Below are 15,482 nucleotides of genomic sequence, written 5' to 3'. Positions count from 1 at the left end.
GTGACCACACTCCTGCTCCATCAGGTTTGGTTCAGCTTTATGAGAAACTATAAATGCCCCTTTATGGTGCTCAGAGAAGCATCTCCCCTCCCTAGACAGGAAGCAGCTGTACCAAGAACAAGTGCACCCTGCCTGGACAGAGGTGATCCCGAGAAGCTGGAATACGGAAATAGGAACCATCTCTGATAAGCACTGGTAAAGTGAGTTATCCTGAGATGAGTCTTTGGTCAAATATACTGTTAGATCATCTATTGGCCATTCCTGGATTTTCTATGTACAGGTGTGTCTACATATACTTGAATGCAGAATGCTTGGTGTTTTAAGTAAGATGCAGTCCTTCTTTGTGCATCTTACACAGAATGCATGGTGCAGGTCAATGGATGTCACTGTGAAAACCAAGAAAAGGAAAAGAGAACTTGACCACTTCTCAATGTTCATTAATGTAAATGATAGAATGATATATGTGTTGTCTTCCAATGGAGTGGCTTGTGTCCAAGCATTAAATTATTGTCAACCAAAGGTTTTGCTTATTTGTGAGGCTGTGTGTTAAATGTTGCTGTGAAATAAACCCCACTGTGCATAGATGTGGGTTCCTGGCTGTGTATTTAAATCAGTGTAGAAGTGTTTGCCTTACTCAACATAAATAAGCAGTACCTTTCACCTCCCCCACCTAAGCTGTAGACATAGCTGTTTAAGAAGCTTCCTTCCCTTTCACCCCATCCCTATAATTTCCCCAGGTCTGTGTTCCTGTAAAGCCTAGATAGACTGCAATCTCCTGAAAGGCCTATGCCTTCTGGTCAGGCTGGGTCCCTTTCTCAGCTTGATTTCACACATGAATCAGAAGTCCATAAAATAAGAATGAGCTGCCTAACATGGATGCTCTAAGGTTCTATAACCTGTAAGAACATTCTTACTCTCTTTAGAAAAAAATATATAAGTTTTATTTTTCAGTCCTCTGGAAAAGACAGACACTGCTGCTGTTCATCAATATATATTTGCCTCAAAAGACTGGTGGATGCGAGGCTGTGTTCTTAGTATGGATATCCACGTGGTCTCAGTTTCAAGATGAGATATGCTCCTGGAGGCTGCACAGCCAAGTGGATAATGGGGAAGAGGGGATTTTTGTGTGGGCCTGCACACTTCCCTTCATTTTTAAAAGATGCTGTGGAGTCCATCAGATAGCAGGATATAAGAAGGGAAATGTGAAAGAGAGTGACTTCTTAAGCAGGAATGAATAAATAAAGCTGTGGAATGCCAATCAAGAAAAATAGGGGCAGTCCACATGAAGAAGAGTCTAGGGAAATTTCTGGCCAAGGGATAGACTTTCTTCATTCTTGGTTCATCTGTGATTTTATTCTTAGTTGAGCTCATTTATTTCATTTTGCAAAGTGATCTGAAATTTCTTAGACATCATCTCCTGGGATATGTCATCTATAAGCAGTAGCACATAGGATCTTCCTGGCTTAGTTGGACTGAATGATGTTTTTAGCTTTCCAATCTGCAGAGTTTTTTTTTTTTTTTTGGAGAGACATCATCATAAGTTCTTGTAATAAGTCCACACTCAGCTACAGAAGAGATGGCTTGAGCCTAGAGTTCTATCACAGGGTTGGCAAGGATGACCAGGATGGGTAAGATACCATCATTGGGATACAAATGGCCGCATGCGTTATTTTTTTGTTTTTGTTTTTGTTTTAATTTTATTTTGATTTGGGTGAAGATTTACAGAGAAAAGTCACTTTTCATACAGCAGTTCACATATACTTTGTCTCATGTCATTGACCAAAACTTACCACAACCGCATGTGTTTTGAGAGAGTTCTTTCACAAGAAAACTTTTTTGATAGTCTTCAAACTTAATAGTGGTCTCATGGCTCTGGTGATAAGTAAGGATTATATCCACTCTATTGGATAATCTCTCCCCCTGGGATTGATTTTATTTAGAGAGTCCTCTCTTTTCTAATGCCATTTTATTTTCAAGAATTATATAATAGCAAAAAATCTGTGAAATGTAAATATAATTTTGATACCTTTAAAAATACTGCATACTAATTTCTGTAGACCAGAGGCAGGAATAGCAGCCAATGGGAGAGCTTGAAGCATGCTAAGATTACAATCAACATGGTGGGTTTTCAGGAGACAAGAATGGACATTTAAAACTTCACATTTTGACTCTACAAATCAAAAGGGATTCCTTTCCTATACAACCTCAAGCCACAGAGTGACTCCAAAAGCCAGTAACTACCAGTCAGTAACAAATCCAAGAGTTTTCTAGGAATGGAATAGAGCTTTCTTGTTTCTGGCTATTTAAAATAGAAGTGATAACTGGGACTTTGAAATCCAATGCAATTTATTTATATAAAAAGCATATGCAGAAATCCATACTGTTGTTGCTGTTATTGTTTGAGAGTCTTGGCACACATGCTCTTGAGTATGGCTATTTTAAAATTCATCATGGCTTTATAATACCAACTTTTAGAAGACATAATGTCATGTCCATAAGTTTGCATTAAGGAAGTGGGCCCAGGACTTCATAAAATGCCTGCATTATTCTCTTCAGAATTTTGCAATGAAGATGATGGTGGTAGAGTCATCTTTACTCCTGAACAATGCTTATTCTTTCAACACTGCATAAATATTTTTTATTCTCCTGCTATATTCTTGTCACTATGTGAGAAGCTGGAGATAACGTTGGCACAAAGCAATACAGACTCTGAGCCTTTAGCATAGGTTGATCTTGAAGTCTTAGATGTCTTTGGCATTTCTAAGTCTCCATCATGAAGCTTCTTTTCTTGACTTGCTTGTACCAACAGAAATTTCCAAAAGTTTATCTTAGGATAATCCCTAGAAGTTTAGGGGGATCCTGTTGAAAGTTATGTAGATCATGGTAAGTGGCTTTCCATTCTTATTCTCCAGGAGCCCCCTACCTACTGTCATCAAGTCAATTGTTTCTCATAGCAACCATAAAGAATAGGGCAGAACTACCCCATAGGGTTTTCAAGGTTTATGGAAGCAGAGTGCCACATCTCTCTCCTGTGGCATGGCTGGTGGGTTCACAGCACCAATCTCGTGGGTGGCATTTGAGTGCTTTAATCACTGTGCCACCAACGCTCCTCTAGGAGTCTCAGGTTGACTCTATTAGTTGTGTCATTGGTATATGTTAGCCCAGATTAAACAAGGATCATTACAGCAGGTGATGCTTGTTGTTGTTGTTATGTGCCGTTGAGTCGGACCCAACTCATGGCAACCCCTCCTTGGGTTTCTGAGGTGGTATCACTACAGAAGTAGATTGCACAACCTTCCTTCCAAGGAGTGGCTGGTGGGTTTGAACCGCCAGCCTTCTGGTTAGCAGTCAAATGCCTTAGGCACTATGCTACCAGAGCTCCTGTTGTGGTAGTTATAATCAACTAAACGTCTTTCAGATGGATGATAAAGCACCAAACAGATGTTCCTGTCAAGACTTTGGATACATTAAGGCTTTTGTCTCTGTGGAAGGTGGATGAACGGTCAGTGAAGGGAATTCACAAAGCCCAACAACTTTCCCATCCCTACCATGTAGGGGCAGAAACCTCCCAGAACCATTAGCAAATTAAACTCTGTTGCTCAGACAACTTGGGTAGATCTCTGTACATTTTCTCTTTCTCCTTGTCAGCAGCTGTCCTATCAGGTCACAGGTCCTGTTATGAAAGAATGTTTTTGAGGAGGGATAGCATAGGGTATCACACAGACTCTGATACCTCATGAGTGATTCGTGAGCTCTCAGTTAGGAATTGTCTGATTGCAAAAAGGAAGCTCGAGTGTTACTATTCAAAAGCGGACAAAACACTCCAGAAGATTTGGGGGTTTTTCTTTATAATTTCTCTTCATCATGAAGTCTGGGTTTGCTCACTCAAGTGAGTGTATCATCAATATTATTTCGATCTTTACTCCCAGAGGATGCTTTTGTTTAAGAATTGGGATTTATGTGATTGAACAGCTCTCCTGAAGTCTAGTAACTAATGCTATATATCTGGAATCTTGAACTATCATAGCTTTGGGGTCAAGGCTGGAATTTTACAAATGTAATCAGAAGCTGGCATTTCCCAGACATGTTTTGAGACATTATAGAAAGGGGCACTGAAGTGAATAAAATGTTCAAAGAAGTAGGAAAGAATTAAACACCTTCTTAAATTTAACTGTGATTTTTAGCTTTTGCTAAAGAAATCTGAGGTTAAGTCGTAGACTTCAGGGACCAATAAAATTCCTGAAAAGACAACCACAAATAGGTTCTTGGATGACTCTTGAGTTGTTAGAAATTGATACAAATCAATCCATCTTAACTTGTCGACTAGAAAAATCGTTCTGTATAAACAAGTATGAATTTTAGTGTTGAGTAAGTGAGAACAAAAATGAAGAATCCTTTTTCCCCAGGACAATTTTAAGAGTAGAAGACTCAGTTTTGGGCTAATAGGTGTGCAGTTCTGTAGACAGTAGAGAAGATGGCTGGTGTTTTGTCATCCCTGGAGGACTCCTCCAGCCACCCCATTCCCCTCTTCACAGAGGGAGAAACTGAAGCCCCAAGCAACTACATAGGTTACCCAAGGCACTTGCACCAAATTTCTTTCTTAGGGATGCAAAAATATAGGTAAATTCTAACATGAGGAATTAAGATCCAATGTGAAATGTTCTTGCTTTTTGACAAATTATTATCATTAGAGAAGAATCCACTTCAAATTCCCTTAGATTTTTATTTTGAAAACCAGTATCTTCTGAGAAAAATCAAAGCCCTTCCATAAAAGAAAGTACTAAAGCCCCCAAAACAGAATCTTTAATTCCTATAATAATATGCTCCGGGATACGTCATTGGGGTAAGAAAGAATTTTTTTTTTTTTTTTGCCTGGAGACTTGGCCATAAGGAGGCAGATTTGTTTTATTCTTTTGTCCTTTATACAAGCAGTAAGGTAATCAAGTCATTCTTTCCTGTTTATGGAGGGCTGCAGTGTGTAAATAAACAGGCCCTCCTCTCTCACGCTTATGACTCCACTGCACGGAGCTCTCTGAATCAGTGTCACGAATGCCAGCTCTTTCTCTGATATGGCAAATACCTACGCTGGGGCATATGAACGATCTGCACTATAATGACCTATTGTATAATAATAAAATCTGATAACAAGAGAAAATTTAACACTGAATTTCTAACTTTTCACATCAACAAATTTTCCTTTTCCTAAATGACCCTCACAGGGAGTATAGTGCCCTGGAAGCATAAGATAGTGCTTCTTGTTACCATCAAAGATTAAAAAGGGCTTTCTCCTCATTTCCATGCCAACAAGAAAGGGAAGGCACCCACCATTGTTTCCCTAATTTGCATCTGACCAAGTTATTAAAGTGTTCCTTCAGCAGTAGGGTGTTGGGTTTCTCAGTGGAGATGCAGCTGGCCACAGGCAGAGATCCACAAAGAGCAAGTTGCCATGCAGGAAATTTAAACAAGGAAAAAGAAAATGCTCACTGCACAATGAAAGGGAATAGAATTCTGAGCCAAAGTCCTTTCATCTGAGCCACTATGACTAGCTCATTACTTCTTCAATGTCCTATGACATTTTTCTGGCATTTATGACTGTCAACCTTGCTCTTGAATTGTGCACATTTACTTTGATGTATTTCTTATCTAGAGGGGAAAAAGCATCTGCAATTCCAAGGAGGAATTTGTTCTGAAAGAATGATAACAGGGTGTGCAGGGGAGGTAGGAGAAGGAAAGCTTGATATGTTTGTATCAAAATAAAAGGGATATTCTTAAAGCCACATTGATGAACAGCCACAAAAACTAGAGGCAGCACAGCATGCCTACAAACTGTCATGAATCACGTATGGCTTCACTTAGAGAGAATTCCCCAAATCCCTGGTCATTTGACTTAGATGAGATGCTTTTATCTTACAAAAGTTTGACGTTTATGAACTTTTCAGAACTTGGTATGGTGAGCTGAGGAGTCTGTAATCAGGTTACAGAAACCTGGACTTTGTTTGCTGGAGGGCAGTGCTGTGTGTTTGTGTGTGAGTGTGTGTGTGTGTCTATGTTTAAAGGACCCCTCTGACGAATAGGGTCACTTTTCATTAGGGAGCTTCCAGACAGTGGTAAGGTAGAATGACACCTACATAAAGAAACCATCAATTGGTACACAGTAAGACCACGTGGGACATTCACTCTCGAGAAGCAGGGAGGACTGCAATCAGCTTTGGAGAGGCTTGATTAAAAGGATGGTCTGAGGCAAAAAAGTGAGGAACTCTGAGTGCAGGCATGATAACACAGCCTCTGGGGGGGACATTAGCCAAATGCTAAACTTTGTGTGTGAGGACTGCAAAGCAAAAAGCTGGTGAGGAGCTCCCCTCTACTAAGGCTCAGAAAATTCAGGTTCAAATTCCTGTTCTACACTTTAAAGTTGTGTGACTACAAGTCTCAGGTCCCTGAGGCAAGGTGGTTGCCAGGAGTATGAAGTAAAGCAGTCAAAGTCCTCAGCACAGTGCTCGGCACATTGCAAATACTCAAAAAATGGAAGCCATTGTTATTAGTAATGAGCAATGTAAGGTGTTCCACAACCATTTATCAACACAGTGATGGTTCAGGAGCAGGGACTGAAGATATAATTGCAAAACAAAGGGAATGAAATCTAAAACAAAAAATGCAAGAGATAAGAGGTAACTAGTTCTACTTTGTACTATAGGGTCACTATGGGTCAGAATCAACTTGATGGAAGTGGGTTTGGTTTTCTGGTTTAAGTTTGCTCAAAATTCCTTTGTCACTAAAAACTTTGGAGCTTCTCTCTCATTCTCTAGAAGACCTAGGAGGTCACTTTCAGGATGGGAGAGGCACCCAGAATCCTGCCTTCTAAAGCCATTTGCTCACCATCTGATCACAGACTTTTCTTTAAAAAAAGGGGGGGGGGAGTTAAAAACACACATACACAAACCAGCTGATTCAATAAAGAGCTGATGGTAAGTGTTCATTCCAAGATAATAAACCAAGCAAAATGTCTGGCTGTGTTTAAAATCAACAAAACCAGCAGGAAAGGCAGAAAGAAGTGAACGGAGTGATGTGCTTGTTTTCAAAGCTGCCAGTAGTGCTGTTTCAGCAGGGACCAGTCTGAGGAGCTCCCAAGAGAGAGGACAGGAGACAAATGCAGACGGGATTGAAGCTGAGGACAGGAGACGGGGGAGCCTAGGTCTAATGGGATACAGATGTGGCCTCTGGGCTTGTGGGAAGCTTTCCCCAGGATTCCAGGCCTCCTTGGGAGCTCTTGTCTAGAAAGCCAGTGGGAGTGGAGATGTCAGAGCTCAGCAACAGCCAACTCAATCAGATAATGATAATAAATACTAATACCAATGGCTACATTTACTGAGCACTCTACTGTGTGCTAAGCTCTTTACATGCATTTTTATCCCGAGCTCATAGATGAGGAAACTGAGGATCATAGAGAGGTGATGGGACTTGCCCACAACTCCTAAGTGGTAGCATCATCTGCCTCATTCCTGAACCCGAGGTCTTTAACACAAAGTTATATTGCATTTTGACTCTTTGTGGAAGGGCTAAAAAGTAAGGCATGTTAACCAACTATCTGGGATCTCAGAAATGCAAATCAGGTAGCAGAAGTTGAAAATGGCCAATTGTGACTTAAAATCCAATTGATATCTAAGAAAAGCCAGTCATAATATTGCCAGATGAAAGAACTTTTTGTCTAGTTTCTACATTCACTAGGGGCTCAGGCTTGGCCCTGAAGTCCCCAACAGACAGAGGTGCCATGCAGACAAGAGAAGGTGTGTGGGCTTTGGCCCGCCCTACCGATGGTGCAGTGTTCGCCATTCCAGCCCGGGCTGCACTCGCACTTGCCGTCGCGGCAGGTCCCATGCTCAGCACAGCGTGGGTGGCAGGCCCGCTGGTCACAGGCTGCACCCATCCAACCATCCTCACAGCGGCAGGTGCCCCCTACGCAGATGCCATGACCACCACAGTCAGCCGCACAGATCTCTGTGGGGGGTGGGGAGAGGAGGAGGAGAAGGGAGGAAACCAGGGCAGGGAGGGAAGAGGCCAGAGGGGCAAGGGAGGGATGAGAGAGAAAGCACACATTGAGAAAGTTATTGTATTGAACAAGGGTCACACTTGGCTACCTACCTAGGCGTCTGTGAGCAACTGGGATTCCAGGGGCTTAAGAGACTAATCTCCATGGACAATGACCATTGGACAAGGACAATTCTCTGGGCAGAGCCTGCTCTGAGCCTGTTTCCCCACCAAAATAGGTTGGATTGAAGAGCTCTGCTCTGTTAGCTTTTCTCTTTTGCCAGCATGTCCCTGCTTTTGTGCTTGCCACTTCCAAAGGGCCTTGGCCTTCTGAACAGATGTGAGGAAGTCAAATTTAATTAAAAACTAGTTATGTGTGAAAACAAAGTGAGGATGAGCCCCTGATCGGCAAGTCAAGTGCTGTGAATCTTGGGGCACAAGAAGAGGTCCAGGGCCTGTGTTTCATTACAGTCTTGACTCTAATTGAAGTGAGGGTGAAAGGGAGGCCGGACCTCCCCTGCCCATGAATATACCCTGGGTTGTTCTCCAAAATCTACAGCTTGTTCTGTGCTTCTGCTGGGTTTATTCTCTGTCCTTCTGCTCAGTTCTCCTTTAATCCAACTCCAAGTACCATCTAAATAGACTTTCAGATCCAAAGCAAACATTTGGGGTGGGGGTGCGGTAGGGAACACTTCATAGCCAGAGTGGAATTGCTCAGCCCTTCACAAAGAACCGTCTGTGAGAGCACACAAAACACACAGGCAACTTGATTCACAAGCCTGTTGGGCTCCAGGCCAGCAACGGCTTCATGGTCACTGCAGGCATGCTTCCAAAATGCAACTGCGTTTAGGAACCAAGTTGAGCAACCATGTCCATTGGTGCTCTCTGCCAGGGTTGTGATGGAGAACCTGACTTGTTTCTTATACCTCACGGCCCAACTTTCTTCAAACTCATGGAAATTCCAACACCTTTAATTTCTTTCAAAGTACATTTTTCTTCCCTCCCTTGGTGAAATACCTCAGCTAAGTTGTATTTGCCCATTACTCTCCTTCAGTCTGCACTCCTGGTTTAGAAGGTACGATATTCCAGTAACTTTTTTTTTTTTACTTTTTATTGTGATTTGGGTGAATGTTTGCAGAGCAAATTGGTTTGCAGAGCAAATTTAATTAAACAATTCATATTTTGATTCATGACATTGATTGCAATCTCCACAATGTAACAGTTCTCTCCCCTCTTCCTCCCTGTGTTTATATTTCCATTTGTTCTTCTTTCCTATCCCTTCCTGCCTTCTGAGATTTATCCCTTGACAAATGCTGCCCTTGTGGTCTCTTATAATTGGTTGTTCTGAGAAATACGTACCTTGTTGGTGTTATTGTTCACCTTCTAGGCCTGATTATTGTTAGGTTGAAAGTTGAGCCATGGAGGTGACTTCAGTTCTAGGTTTGAAAAGTGTCTAAAGGCCATAGTCTTAGGGGTTTCACCAGTCTCTATCAAACCAGTAAACCTGGCTTTTTTTTTTTTTTTTAGTTTTGTTCCACATTTTTCTCCCACTCTATCTGTTGTTGTTGTTATCTGCCGTCAAGTCAGCCCTAACTCATAGCGACCCCTCCTTGGGTTTCCGAGGCAGTATCATTACGGAAGTAGGATTGCCCAACCTTTCTTCCGAGGAGTGGCTGGTGGGTTTGAACCGCCAGCCTTCTGGTTAGCAGTCAAGTGCTTTAGCCACTATGCTACCAGAGCTCCCCCCACTCTATCTAGGACCTCCTATTCAGATCCTTTTCAGAGTGGTTGGCAGTGGTAGCCAGGCACCAGCTACTTCTTTTGGTCTCAGGGTTGTGGAGACTGGGATTCACATGGTCCATTAGTCCTCTGAATTAGTTTCTTCCATGTATCTTTGATTTTTTTCCCCATGTATCTTTGATTTTCTTCATTCATCTTTGCTCCGGAGGGAAGAGACCAATAGTTACACCTTAGATGGGCATTCGCAAGCTTTTAAGACCCCAGTCACTACTCTCCAAAGTAGGATATAGAACATTATCTTTGTGGACTATGTTATGCCTATTGACCTTGATGTCCCTGGTCATGGTCCTGAGGTCATGAGTCCCCAGACCCAGAAACTCCTTCCCTGAAGGTATTTGGTTATGGGTAAGAAATTTTCATAATTTTGCATCCTGTATGTTCTATTATATTCATGGATATGTTTGCAGCACACATAAATACATATGTAGAAATACCCTCTGTTAAACCTATACATATAAATGGGTATAGTACCATTTGTCTTCTCACTCTTGTTCAGCTTGCACGTCTATGTATCCACTCATAGGTTATTGTTACTCTCGTTATTGCTGGACTGTATATGTTACAGTATTTATCTAACTTTAACTCTTGTGGTCCTTCCCATGATTTTGTTTTTTTGCCTTGATAATTTTGTGCTGACCTCCCTCTTATTGCATATTGCCAAAGCAAATGTGTCTCTACCCTCTAGTTAGTGATTTACCCTTCCTTTCCCTTCTACCTTCCAACTACTTTTGAAAAGGTAAAGAAACAATACATTGTAGGCCTCAGACCTCCACACCAACCTGAAGGCAATGGCTAAAATGTCTGAGAACTTAAGAAACAAAGAAACCAACAGGAAGAGTTACTATTTATAGTGTGTTGCTATGCTAGCACTCTGGCAAGCACACTGCCTCAAAAGGGAGGTATGCCAGCAGTAACACATGGGATTTCTTGCCTGCCCAGAGGATGAAGGCTGCTATAAAATGGGTAGAAAAAAACCTAGCTTTGGTCCCAGGCTCAGCAACTTCTGAGCTGTGTGACCTCAGGTAGGTCCCTTGACTTCCTGATCTGGAGAGTGTGGGCAATAATGCCACTGCCTCAGAGTTGCCTCAGCTGATCTCACTGGGCTGTAGTAAGCCCTCAGTGAAGTGGGGGATAGAAAAGGGCATGGAAAACATCATTAACTCAAGAAAAGTTTCTTGAAATTGAGGTCAGGACAGTGAGTTTTAGACTGGAGTCTAAGGATCAGGTTTGTGAGGTCCACGCCTCACAAACCTGATCAATCATTAATCTGTCCTCTGTCACCTTGGGAAAGTCACTTTCCCTCTTATTAGTTTCCTCATCTATGGCAAGGGGAAAGTACCATGGACTTCCAGAAGAACTGACAAATCTGTCCGGAAAGGAGTACAGCTGGAATGCTCCTTAGAAACAAGAATGGCCACGCTTTGTCTCACGTACTTTGGTCATGTTATCAGAAGGGACCATTCCCTGGAGAAGGATATCATGCTTGGTAAAGTGAAGAGTCAACGAAAAAGGGGAAGACCCTCAATGAGATAGATTGACACAGAGGCTGCAACAATGGGCTCAAGTGTAGCAGGGACTGTAAGGCTGGCACAGGACCAGGCAGTGTTTCATTCTATTGTACATAGGGTCACCATGAGTTGGAGCCAACTCAATGCACCTAACAACAACAACAAGATTTCTTCCAGCTCTAAGACTATAGCATCAAATGATATAACCATCCTCCATGTTACACACCATAATCTACTCCCAAGGCTCTGTTTGAATGCCCCTTCTCCTCTGAGAAGTCTCCTGTGATTCACTCTGTGGATATTTTCTTATTCCTTTCCTTTCCATATTACATGGTGGAGCAGTTTTTCTGTTTCTGTGTTAGTTCATCATCAGAGTAGGAACAACTTGAGGATGGGGCTGGCTCTAATTCCTCTCATCACCTCTGTCCTAGTACCCAGTACAGGCCTTGGCACAGAATAAATCCTTAATTAAAGTTTGCTGGATAATGAATAAATCAGTGAGTTCCCAGGGCTCTAGACACCTGAAAATTTAAAACAATTCATGTACACCCCCACTCTGCCTAGCTGAGTATTTGTCTGCTTATCTCTCCACACATGCTCTTAGTGAGGGTGGGGCTTTGGAGCAAGGTGTTACTATATCCAGCAGCACTCCAACAGTGGGGTTTTCTTTAGATGTTGTTTGAGTTTCCTTCCCTTCTTGCTCACACAGAAAACATCTTGAGCTTTCCTCAAGAAAAAGAATCTCTAGGCCCTAGGCCTCCCTAAACTCTGTCTCTGAAACTCCCACCTCTTCCGCACAATACTACAAGGGCAATGACCTCCTGGTCACAATGAATGCTAGACCTAGGCGCAGGGCTGAGCTTTCCTGAGAACCTTTGGAGAGAAGGTTAACTTATTATTTATTTGAGTTTACTAAGCACTTTTTCCAGGTGGCAGTTTATGGTGTGAGAGTAAACGGCAAACAGCACTGCTTTTCACTGAAGTGTGAGTCAGGAGGGTGACAGGCTGCTGGGGGCAAAGCCTGGTGTTTGCAGGCAGTGGGGCGCATGGAGCTCATAATGGACAAGAGCAGAAGAGGCAGAATTTTCCTCTCATTTGACTGTCTGACTTTGAGACTTAGCTAACAGATTTGTTGTTGTTAGCTGTTGAATTGGCTCCGACTCATAGCAACCCTATGTACAACAGAATGAAACACTGCCTGGTACTGAGTCATCCTCACAATACTTGCTATGCTGGAACTATCATTGCAGCCACTGTGTCAATTCATCTTGTTGAGGGTCTTCCCCTTTTTCACTGACCCTCCACTTTACCAAGCAAGATATCCTTCTCCAGAGACCTGGTCCCTTCTGATAATATGATCAACATACGAGAGACGAAGTCTGGCCATTCTCACTTCTGTGGAGCATTCCAGCTTTACTTCTTCCAAGACAGATTTGTTTGTTCTTTTGGCAGCCTATGGTATTTTCAATATTCTTTGCCAATACCACTATTCAAAGGCATCAATTCTTCTTTGGTCTTCCTTATTCATTGTTCAGCTTTCACATGCATAAGAGGTTACTGAAAACACCATGGCTTGGTTCAGGTGCACCTTAGTCTTCAAAGTTACATCTTTACTCTTTTAACACTTTAAAAAGGTCTTTTGTCCAGTACAATACAGTCATTTGATTTCTTGACCGTTACTTTCATGGGCATTGATTGTGGATCCAAGTAAAACAAAATCCCTGACAACTTCAATCTGTTCTCCATTTATCATGATGTTGCTTATCGATCCAGCTAGCAGGTAATTCACTCATTTATGAATTAATCTGGAGGCAGTGGATGAAAGAGCTTAAGATTTGGCACCGATTATGATTTCAAATACCAGTTGTGCCAGCTATGTGACCTTAGGCAACCTACTCAATTTTTCTAAGCTCAATTTCCCTTCTCTGTAAAATGGAAATTATGATAGCACCCACATTACAGGATACTTATAGGACCTGATATAGAGAAGGCATCAATACTTTCATATTGATTCATTTTTTTTTTTTTCCAACAAACATTCTATACATGCCTATTATTATGTCAGAGACTGTGCCTGTTACTTGAAATACAGAGGTTGATAAAATACAGTCTCTCCCCCCAGGAGATCATAGTCCAGACAAAGCTGATATTAACATTCCAAAAAATTTCCAAATAATCTATAGCTGTTGCTTCTATAGTTTTTACTTATGTGCAATGAGTAAAAAACAAAACAAAAAACACACTGCTCTTCAGACAGATCTGGGATTGAATCTGGTGGTGCTTTGACATTTATTGGCTGGATAATCTGCAAATGGCAAGTTAGGTCATTCATTGAGCCTTCTTTTCCTTTTCTGTAAAATGGGGAAAATAATTCTCACGTCACTAATCTTACAGCGGTAGTATTAGATCAAATGAGCCAATGTGTGGGAAAGCCTTTTTTGGCTCAACTAACTCTTGTATCAGGTTTTACAGTTTATAAAGCACACTTCACACACACTTTCTCATTTAACGATCACAAAATGTGAGACCTCTTGGCTGTAATCCTTTTTTAGGTGAGGATACTGTGACCCAAACAGTATAAGGGAATTGTACAAGGTCGTATGGTCATCTAGTGCTTTTCCTTGTTTTGACAATCGTCAGAACAATACTGCAAGATAGGCACTTTACAGAAGTAAATTGAGGCTCAGAATAGGCAAGAACAATTATATACCATGAGCAGTCTCCCCTCTTAGGGAATAACAGTTCCCCTCCATTTCTGATCCTGCTGCTGATCCTTTGTTATACCAAGTCAGACCCCAGATCTGTCTAAAATGAAATAAGATCTTCTACTCAGAGTTTCCCAGACACTCAGTCTAACTCTGCTCACCTGGGGACTGTGGAACTGTCCATCCAAGCATTCCATTTCCTTGCTAGTTTACACTAGACATGATCTCCTGGAATGAAACTAAAATTGCCTGGTGGCTGGGTACCCCTCCACCAGCCTTTTATGAACTCTTACACATTTAATGCAGGGGCCTAAATGAGGGTGACCTTAATGTTTATGGGGTGCTAACTGATGGTAACAAAACCTGTTAGCCCTCAGGTTCTCCTCTGCATATGGGCCTCTCTGACTGAGAGGAAGAACAGAAACCTGAGATGCTACTTTATCATTTGGCCTCAAGTTATAGGCCCTATTTTTTTTTTTTTTCTGTGTCCTAAAAATAAAAAAGAATGGCTTTATTTTTCCTTCTCCAATTCCATTTTGACATTAAAGCAATAGTATTAATTTCCCAGAGTGGTTGGTGAAAACTAAATATGATAACATTAAAGAATATGCATTGACAATATGTATGCCTTTTTCACACTGTTAACTCGTCTTTTTTGAAATTTGGGTCATAGCACCTCTCTAAGTCTCAAGTTTCCTCAATTGTAAACTTGGGATAACACTCATTACTCTTAAAGACTGCTGTAGGAATTATACTCACTGGTTTAATTTCTTGAGTCTTTAATATGTGCTAATCCCATAGGGGGAACTAGGCATCCAATGGTGATTTTGATAGACACAGTTCTTTCCTGACCTCAAGGAGATTATACTCTGGCATGGTAGATGGTGTGAATGAACATACAGTTTCCATTAGAGTGCCAGGTACATGGTCAGAGTATAATAAATCTCTCTTTCTCTCTCTCTCTCATACACACACACATTTTTTATAAGAAAGGAAATATGAAGTAGTAGCAAGAAAATAAAGCAAATATTTGATAAACGGTAGTTGACTTTCATGTAATCAATGTCATTGATTTCTGAGTGAATGCTAGAGAGCTGTGGTCTGGGAGAAATCTTTTTATTATTTTTAAATAATATTTTATTGTGTTTTAGGTGAAAGTTTACACAGCAAATTAGGTTCTCATTTAATAATTTTTATTTAAGTTGTTCTCTGACATTGATTACAATTTTCACAATGTGTCAACTTTCTTATTATTTCCATTCTGTTTATTCTCTTTCCATTGATCTAGCTTTCCTCCCCTCCTTGCCTTCTCATGTTTGCTTTTGGGTCAGTTTATAAGTCAATCTATTATTTGGTTGAAAGGTGACCTCCAGAAATAGCTTCAGTTACAAGTTCAAAGGGTATCTTAGGGCAATAGACTTGGGGGGGAAGGAGTGTTCCTCTA

General features: G+C 41.4%; 1 protein-coding gene across 1 annotated transcript in view; it reads right to left on the bottom strand.

Annotated features, from left to right (window-relative positions):
• The window catches only part of TENM4 (teneurin transmembrane protein 4), a 562,032-nt gene that overhangs the window by 166,029 nt on the left and 380,521 nt on the right, over nucleotides 1-15,482 (bottom strand). The window contains exon 12 of the mRNA XM_007941024.2: nucleotides 7,810-7,995. Within this exon, the coding sequence (XP_007939215.1) occupies nucleotides 7,810-7,995 (186 nt within the window). The remainder of the gene's footprint in view (nucleotides 1-7,809; nucleotides 7,996-15,482) is intronic.

Source organism: Orycteropus afer, unplaced genomic scaffold (assembly GCF_000298275.1).
Source record: "Orycteropus afer afer isolate SDZICR_OR568_19922 unplaced genomic scaffold, OryAfe1.0 scaffold00074, whole genome shotgun sequence".
NCBI lineage: Eukaryota > Metazoa > Chordata > Mammalia > Tubulidentata > Orycteropodidae > Orycteropus > Orycteropus afer.
Note: the sequence above shows the minus strand (reverse complement) of the source record. Positions and strands in the feature narration are given on the sequence as shown.